This window comes from Haemaphysalis longicornis, unplaced genomic scaffold, assembly GCF_048455015.1.
Source record: "Haemaphysalis longicornis isolate Haplotype H1 unplaced genomic scaffold, Haemaphysalis longicornis Haplotype H1 scaffold_12, whole genome shotgun sequence".
Lineage (NCBI taxonomy): Eukaryota > Metazoa > Arthropoda > Arachnida > Ixodida > Ixodidae > Haemaphysalis > Haemaphysalis longicornis.
The window spans coordinates 112,966,124-112,975,442 of NW_027526225.1; the positions used below are offsets into that span (position 1 = coordinate 112,966,124).

The window sequence follows — 9,319 nt, forward strand, 5'->3', positions numbered from 1 at the left end:
TACTATACAATACAATACAATACAATACGATAGTACGGTATAGCGCTGTACTCGTCCGGCGGCCGCCAACCATGCGTACATTGCGTACATGGCACAGCCACAGCGTAACCGGTGGGTCACCACTGCTTCATGTTTGCCTTGATAACTAGATTTTGGAAGTTGGCAGTAAAATTGTTGCCATTGCTACTTGGACATCAGTTTTTCTTGCTGAACCACAGTTCTGTTTTGTTCTTGAGGCATCGTGAATTAAGAAAGACGACGGCAAGGCGTAAACAGGACAATGCGCCGTTAATGGGCAAGACAAGACGTATACACGTCCCAAGAATGATCTAACAACACGTCCAGGCCTGCACCTTAGTAAATTCTATTTAGTCTTCGGGACCCCTAGCGAGCGCCTCGAAGTCTCGACACACAGCCGTTTTCGCTTTTTGCCTTTAAAAGAAGAATTCTTCGACCGCGGACGGGATCGAATTCGTGTCCTTGGGCTCAGTAGCACAGCCATGCCAGCCACCGCGGCGGTTGTGCGGTTGGTTACGAGAGAGAGCGAGAGAGATGGAGATGCCGAACTTGCTACGCCAAATCATGACGCGATAAAGATGGGGACGATGTTGAAGAAGTTGATGCGCATAGAGACGTTCATTTATTGGTCTAGGCCTCTGTGTTGCAGGTACGCGATCAGAGCTTTTGTAGCCCGTTTGGAACGTGCACCTAAGACAGCCCTTCAGTTGAGTGTTCGTGGAAAGAGGCAGCGAGGGACACTTTTCGGGCACTAAACCGAGCACATTCACAGAGAAGGTGCTGCAGGTTTTCTGCACATCGCACTGTGCGCAGAGGGGCGACGAAGTCCGTTTCATCTTAAAAAGAGGAAGTTGCGTGCATGCGACATCCAACCACGTGCGACGTAGAATTGCTTCTTCCCGCTTGCAGAGTCCAGTGGCCCAACTCTCTCTAAAACGAGAGGCCCTCGTTTTGGAACGATGCGGTAGCGCTATGCAAATGCGTGTGTTCTCTGGTTGGGGCGCCGCTTTGAGGGCCGGAGGTATGCAGAGCAAAAGCTTAGAGGGGAGCACTGTGGCAATGGCGCAAAGGGACACGCAACACTGCTTGTCGCTTTTACAGTGCTGCGCGTCGGTTTGCGCCCTTGTTACAGCGCTCCCTTGAGAGGTTTTTAAAGCAAAGCTTTACTACTTCCGTCCAGCGATTTCGTGGAGGATGCGCAAATGACCTTTTGACCGGAGACACACCCCCGGCGACACACCCCTCGAAGCGCACCGCGTGATTCGCCGGGCCCCCTGTTGGCGCCTGCGGGCGCCGAGAGCGGTCGCCACCGCCGCCGCGGCCCAGGCAGCCAACCACCCCTGCAGCCTCCCATGCGTGCAGCGCTGGGTTGTTTCGAGCAACGTGACTCGTCTCGCGCCCGGCGAAGAGGAACGCAGCGTTCGCCCGGCCTCCTTCTATGAGCGTTGCACGGAACTGGACGGCTTTGAGACGTGGACGGCAATACAGCTAAATCAAAGGTTTACCAAGCGAAACCAAGACTCAACCAGACTAAGCCAAGCTTTTGCTTTGCATATCCAAGGTTAGCGGAGCTAAGCCGCAACCATTTTTGCTCTTCCTCCGTCCCTTAAAGCGGCGCCCCAACCCGAGAACACACGCATTTGCATAGCGCTACCGCGTCGTTTCACGACGGCCTCTCGTTTTGGAGATAATTGGGCCACACGTGGCATTTTGAATTTGCAGTTTGGATCAATAAAATATAGCGGCGCGCAATGATTTGATACGTCAGCCCAGGTTGCACTGTGCGTGGTTACGACTAAGGAAGGAGCACGTGGAAAGAGAAACGGCTTGTCGATGGGAACGGCAAGGCTGTTTGCCACCCTAACACAGCGGATTGCAAGCAGCCTTCTTCGCGTCCTTTTAGGGGCGAAGCTCCTAAAGCCATGGGTCTGTACATCCCTTGTGTCTCGTGGTACGTGACCGCCGCATGCTTTCGGAGATGTCGTAAAGTGGGCCGCGTTGCACGCGCAAGAACCGGCTGTAACCGGCAGCGCAAACTCGGCACCGGGAGCACGAGCTTGTCTGTGTTCGCCAACGGAAGCGCGAGCGCACGTGCACTGCGAGGTGGAGATCACGCAAGAGATCACGCCACGAACGCAGGCAGTCGTTCTCGGAGATCGAACGAGACGCAAGGACCTTTGCTCGTTTCCTCTCGTCTTGTTCGGGCACAAGTTCGCCCTAAATAAAAGTTCTTTCTTTACCGTTGTGTCCCATCCTATGTGACAAATTGTGGTGGAGGTGCGGGGTAGTCCTCGATGGCGCGGGGTCTTTCACCACGTCTGGGCCTGGGAGCATTGACTCCGAAAATAAAAGTTGATTTGTACAATGTACGCACACAGTCTTACGTCTTTCTTAATGATGTAATGGGCGAACTTTCACGGGAGAGTTACGGTTACCGATGATCTCCCCCTCTCGAGCTTCGCCCCACTTATCATCATTCATTCCGTGGATATGGCGTGATTTTTTTCATCCTTGTGCCTGCAGTGTCACCTAACCCTATGGCGGCTGCACAAGAGCACCAGACCCGTCCCGTTCGTCATCCAAAGCGTGGTGCTGGTCGGACAGAAGAAGCCTCCACTGCGCATGTACGTGGACGGAAGGAAGAAGTCCAACGCCATTAGCCAGATGGCCGATAAGGTACGCCGTGCGGCACGTGGGTTATTCCGGAAGGGATTGGATCCTTGTTGCGCGGTGACTAGGGAACTCTAGCCCCTTTAGCATAGACTACGTAAAAATTTCTGGGGAGAAACAACTAAACAAACAAATTTGACGCCGAAAAAAAATGTGACGTCATAATTACGTTTTGTTACGGCACACAAATTGACCAATCAGTGTTTCCCGCCATTTCTCTCCGGCGCTCGAGGTGCATGATGGCAGAATGTGACTATTTAAGGAGGCCTCACGTGTTGACATTCCTATGGTACTTACCGCTTCATGATCCACCGGCTTAAGAACTATCGGGCACCAACACAAGAAGTTTTACAAATACATAGAGATGTTCTTAACGGTCTATAGTTTGCTTATTTTAGAAATACGTCCCTTCTGTACTAAAATAGAGAGATAAAACACTCGCTCGCTATATAAAAGAATTGATATATTCCTAAAGACAGCAAGCTAGGCTATTAGGAACATTTACATTGATTTGTAAGCCTTTTCGTATTGATACACCATTGCTTTTTAAACACGTGGGTCTTCATTAGTAAGCCTTATAGGAATGCGGTCAGGTGAGTCCCCCTTTAAGCTGTAACAATTAATCTTTTTCGGCCGTTTTTGTTTTATACCTGTGCTACACGAGCATTTGAAAGGACATTTGAGTCGAATGGCCTTTGAAATTTCAAATGTCATTCGAACTGGAAGGAGTTTCCTCGATCTACACGACAATTCTCAAAGGCAGTTGAACGTTTCCGCATGCGCCCGCCGTATTTTGGTGTCGCTACTGCTGCCCTGTTTCGTTTTTGACCAAAATTTAATTTTAGAGTTAAAAGTGGCAAAAGAACAATTATTAGTGATCAACTTGATAACAATCTACAAGCGCGCACAAAAGATGCACTAACAGCTAGTTCCTTTTTTTTTTCGCACCGCCGGTGTTGGGAGTACCAAGTTACTTGTAATCGTACAGCGAGTGATAGAAAACAAAAACAAGTGAAAAATTATATGAAGATCACGCACTTTAAACACGAAGTCTTACTTGCAAATAACTGTTTTGTAATTACGGCATGCAGAAACTGCACTCGAGAGTACGACCGTTTGCTTTTCAAAGGCCTTTGAGAACCTCGAAGGTCGTTGGTGGTGCTCCTTTAAATCGAATGGCATTTCAACCAAAGGCCCTTGAAAGACGTCGTTTAGCAGCTCAAAGGTGTCATTTGAGTCAAATGACATTCGACTCAAATGCCTTCGAAACACTCGTGTAGCACGGGTATTATATTTCTTAACGTGGAATATAAATTACTGGCAACGTTTAGAACGTCGGAGCCCGATGGAGAGGGGCAGACGCTCGAGAAACGAAAAGCGGAAAAAAAAAGGGGGGGGGGGGGGACAAACACTTTCAAAGCTATGTTTTAAGGCTGACATAATCTGAAAGCCCAGTACTCATCTTCTGCTCTCCTTTACCTCCTCTTACATACCTCACACGCCCCAAGGGAAAAGTTTTCCTTACAGTGAAGGGCGCAGTGGGAGAAGACGATGAGGCGAATTAGATGTACAGTTAAACCTGGATGTAACGATGCTATATGTAACGAATTCCTGGATTTAACGAAGTTTTTCAATTCCCCATTGCAACCACCATAGAAGCCCACGTGTTTTCGACCTCTATGCAACGAAGGAGTTGCGACGGTTAACCTTAATGTAACGAATTCGCTACGCTGATGAGTCAAGGCTTCTTGCCTTTTTCCTGAAACATCGCCTGGCGAAATGCACTAATTTAGCGAATTTCGTCCGCGCCGCAGTCTCTCCTGCGTTTCCACGTGTGAGTGCGGTGTCGGCTATACGCCTCGAGATTCGCGATCGCTGCGCCGCCTGCCGCCACTTCTCCGCGGCGTTTGCGGGATTAGCGCTGCGTGGCTGATAGGTGGTCATGCAGTGTTTTGGTTCTCTTTCGCTTCTATTTGACTTTCCGCGCACTAAGCAACTTGTTATGGTGACGTCTGTAAGCTAACTGCACGTTTAGGGCACTTAAAAAAAAAAAAGCTGCGTCTTGGTAGAGCGCTCTAACGCCAAGTAGAGCTACCCGGGGAGGCGGTTCTGCGCGCTTCGTGGCCGCTGTTGCGGGCGTCGGCGACGGCAGCAGCATATCACCGCTGTCACCTTCGAACACGTCAGCACAAGTGAATTCTATTTATTGTCGCCTCGTTTAGACCTGATATTGGCACTGTAAGAGGTTGGTTCGTTTTGCAGCGCAGACAACAAATGCGGCTTTGCTTCGAATATGTACGTCGTATATAAAAAAATATGTTTCGGGGATGTGATAACCCAATATCTGACAAAAACTTGTGCCTTTTATGGGAATATAAGCCACGCGAAAATGATAAGTACACTCAAAGGCTGTACATTGTCAGATATGTGCCCACTCATGCCTTATAGTAAGAACCAAGGTATATGTTAACGAAACCACCGGAAAATGAATGATCTGCAAGTCAGGAATGAATGGAATAGTCGTACAGGAATTAAAAAAAACCGAGTGCAGCCTCTGAAATGCTAAAGACGTTTGGTTGAGCAAGGTAGTATTCACCATGCAGACCAACTAGATGGGAAATGCACTATTTCGCTAGACATGGGGGGGGGGGGGTTGAGGAGGAGGACGCTCAACTATCGTTGTTTACAAATCCGGAGCGAAATCAACGAATGAACGTTCTAGTAATCACACACACAAGCTGCGTGTTCACTTTTCGTTTGTTTTTCGCCTTCAACGAACGGCTGATCACTCGGCAGACGCATTTTTTGCAGAATACAGGGTAGGCAGTTCACGAGCAATACGTTGGAAGAGTTGATTGATTGATTGCAGGGTTTAACGCGCCGACGCAACGGAGACGATGAAGCACGCCGTAGTGGAGGGCTCCGGATTAATTTTGACCACCTGGAGATCCTTAACGTGCGCAGAAATTACGTACACACGGGCTCGTTGGAAGAGTGTCGTATCTGATAAGAGTCTCTGATTTCGGTTTATGATAGATTCTGCAGTCTCCCTGTGTCATATGACGATTTTTCGAAGAAGAGTTTGGTCACGGACGCGGATTACTCTATAAGCCCATCTTCGCGCTTCTCGTGGAGGATGAATGTAACCGATGAATCTTTGCGAGCGCTCACCTCGGGACAAGATGACACGTTAAATTTGTCGTCGTGTGCTGACTCCGGAGTGTAATTTTGCATTACCCATCGTACTTCTTTGGTACAATGTTTGTGAAATTTATGCCGCATTGGCTTGTTCATGGTACTGATCAATATCTGGTATGTGATATTGGCAGGCGTAACAATTGCGTGCTGTCAGGTATGAGTGCTCCGCTGGATTTTGTAAGTGCACAGAGTCGATTTACATCATAGTGTGTATGGCCGCAACATGACCATCGGAGGAAACACTGCTTACGGAGACACTGCCACTAAATTTCAGAGCAGCGGAATTGCAATCAGCTGCAAGCAAATGCTGGCTTCGGGACGCCGGCCTGTGACACACGCCCGGCGCTCATATATATCTCACTAATATCGCGTCATAAACGTTTATACTCTCGTGAACACACTACGCTTGCAAACAGAGTGCCTGCTCCACGTTATTCGGTATTTCGAACGCGGACAAACGGTAAATCGCTGTCTTGAACGAGCCCCAAAAGCAACGGCGACAGGGGGGAGCGGGCCTGGGACTCCCGCGCCTGCTTTCGAAACGGGCCGCTAGGGGGATTTCAGTGGCGCCCCTACAGGCCGCGCTCGAGTCGTATAGGCGTGCCTGCCGGGGTGTAGTTGCGTGTGTCCCCTATATCTGTGGTATGTATTCGTGGATGATTTCTGATGCCTGAATAAGATTTGCCTTTTCAAGACAAACACGCAATTTTAAATGCCCTCTCCGCCGGTGAGAAAGAAGAGCGCCGCCGCCCGTACACTGTCCCAGCTAGCATCCCTTCAAGAATTTTGACTGCAGAAAAGCGCTCGAAGTTCGCGAAAAGGCGCCCTTTGGGCATTAGTTTGGTTCTTCGAACGCGTTAAGTCACCGAAAAGTATCAAAAAGCATACTTAGTCACGTTTTTAAATTCGGGGGCCGTGTAGCAGCAGCAAGCGCAAATCACGCAGTTATCCTTGAACAAGTGTGAGTTCAGCATCACTGATGCATAGCATATTGGTTTCGGTTCTGCTTCATTCCCGCGAGCTTTAACGCAAAACCTGCATGTAACGAAAACCTGTACGTAACGAAAAATGCGAGTTTTTGTCAACTTCGTTATGTATACAGGTTTAACTGTATAAGCACAGCCCTTACCTGTGCGTACACTGAATGTTCAGACCAGTTCAGTATGTTCGGAATGTTCAGTGGGGCGAGGAAGTCATCAAATTGCAGCCGGACGGAATAATTGCAACCGGAAGCAAACGTTTTAAACTAACTTAGTTTAGGAGACATCGATTTAATTGTAGTGAAGATTTAGAAAACAGAAAGGCCACACAAATGTCAGTACTGTGAGTACTGTGTATTGGTCGTAATTTTACGCGCGTACTGATTGTGGGGCGCGTGTGCGCGTGCAGACGTACGAGCTGAACGTGCAACTGAGCCTGCATTTGGACAGCAAAGATCACACCATCGAGTGGACAAGCTAGGTCGAGTGATGTGCGCGCTGACTTCCACAGTGGCCATGGAGTCATGCCGCCGCCATGGAGTCAAGCCCCGCGCCATTGATTCCGACCGACAGAACACGAGCCGCCACCTGATGCCTGCTGTAAAGTGAAGCCAGTGTTTAGAGCTGCTTGTGAGACATCATTCGATTAAAATCCTATTAACCATTCAGCCTAGGTTTTATTCCTGTAACAAGCCTGTTGAAATATTTAAAAAAATAAAAACGTGCAATAAAGGGGGCACCCGGGTTTGAACCGGGGACCTCTCGATCTGCAGTCGAATGCTCTACCACTGAGCTATACCCCCGGGGCCGACACAGGCGCCTAAATTGTCCTTTATAACACGCTTGCAATGTACTTGTGTGCGAGCTGACAGCGCATGCAAACAAAGCCTCTTCACCGGCAGTCGCTTTACCGCGACCACGTGACCGCGACGAACAACTGAGGCCCTCTCCCTCCCTCCCTTCCTCTGTCGCTCCCCTCTTTTTTTTTCAATTTTCTGCATCCGAACACATCTGTGATCAAATATTAGTCACCGCTGGCTTTCCCATCTCGTGCACAGAATACCGAAAACGCTTTCGGTGGTGAAGGGGGGCAATTTCGAGCCTGTTCGGGCCACTTTTGGGGCGTAAGTTAGGGTCACGGTGTGGTTAGGGTAGACATCTGGTAACGCGCCAAATTCAAACGACAGACAAGTCATGCATCATGAATTTTTCTCGTGCCCCACAGGGCAGCGTTCTCAGCCCCCTCCTGTTCCAAATTTGTAATACTGGCTGACGACAAACTTGCCTTTAAAAACAATTGACGATATCTTATTCCTATTAGCGCTTCTAAATGAGGTCTAAAATAAATAAGTGAGCGTTAATGCATTTAGACGCTGTCTTTCGGTTTGATGTCGACGATCATCGGCATTCTGATTTACGTTTACATTCTGAATCAATCTCCTGCGTCGATGAACACGTTGGCGTGATGGTGACCTTTGCGCGTCCACGCCATGAACTACCAGAAGCGATGCTGTAAAATAACTGCGCTATAAAACCTCTTTGGAGCCGTACTTAGTAAACCCGTCCGTTCGCAATGGAAAGTAGCCCTGCCGAATCCCTCCACCGGCGTTCCAAAGGTTGCCGTCTCCGATTAAACCGTGACATCGTTTAGAACGCACTGTATTTAATTTGCCATATCTTGTTGTACTGCTTTTTTTCTGTTTTTTTTTTTGCTGTAGTGGTATTGCCCCCCCCCCCCTTATGTAATACCCTCTTCTAGAGGGCTTTAGGGGTAACCTGTATAAATATCAGGTTCAGATTGACGAGGTTGCTCTGTGCATACAATTCAGAAATACCAAGAATTCGGTGTGCTAAAAGTCGACTCGGCGGTCAAACGAGTCACAATTTTTTCCTAATACACGCACTTGCATATGAGATGAAAAATTACAGCCTTTTAGTAGTTGATGCGTAAGAATTTTTAGGTGACTCCGCCCAGAGAAACGCCCGACTGTCCCCAACGCGAGATATATAGGTAAGGGCTAACTGGGTGGCACACGTCCTCGTGACGTCAGTTGTGAGTGCCATCTTTTGGGGTGGTTGACAGGCTCTCCTCAAACTGCTCTAAAGAAAACGTTTTGGAGCGCATAGCGGAATTTAGGTCATTAGGGGCTTGGAATTTCTCGACTAAGGCTGACTTACCCCTTTTGAATATTGTGCAGTACGATACTAAATGGTGGACACCCGGCACTACTTGCACTCTGCAGGAGGTACACGGGGGTGCTGATTTCTGAAAGTGGCTCCGTGCACGATGTCTGGTGTGCAGGCTGCGTTTGCACTAACATATTAAATCTACGCACCTAATCTGGAGCGGCCCAAAGGGAACCAGGCTGATAAAAGGAATTCAGACCACTTGTCAAAATTCGCTAACATATACAGGCAAGGTTAGTGACTTGCGCGTGTTTGGTTGGTTGGTT

The 9,319-nt window shown here is 48.6% G+C and overlaps 1 protein-coding gene and 1 non-coding gene across 2 annotated transcripts in view; one reads left to right on the forward strand and one right to left on the reverse strand.

Moving 5' to 3' along the window:
• The window catches only part of LOC144162129 (lysosomal alpha-glucosidase-like), a 43,409-nt gene extending 35,886 nt beyond the window's left edge, over positions 1 to 7,523 (forward strand). Inside the window, exons 15-16 of the mRNA XM_077692620.1 lie at positions 2,542 to 2,694; positions 7,276 to 7,523. Coding sequence (XP_077548746.1) covers positions 2,542 to 2,694; positions 7,276 to 7,347 — 225 coding nt within the window. The 3' untranslated portion in view covers positions 7,348 to 7,523. The remainder of the gene's footprint in view (positions 1 to 2,541; positions 2,695 to 7,275) is intronic.
• Positions 7,524 to 7,597: 74 nt separating this feature from the next.
• On the reverse strand, positions 7,598 to 7,669 carry Trnac-gca (transfer RNA cysteine (anticodon GCA)). Its single transcript has one exon. It is a non-coding gene; the product is annotated as a tRNA-Cys (tRNA).
• Between the last annotated feature and the right edge of the window lie 1,650 nt (positions 7,670 to 9,319).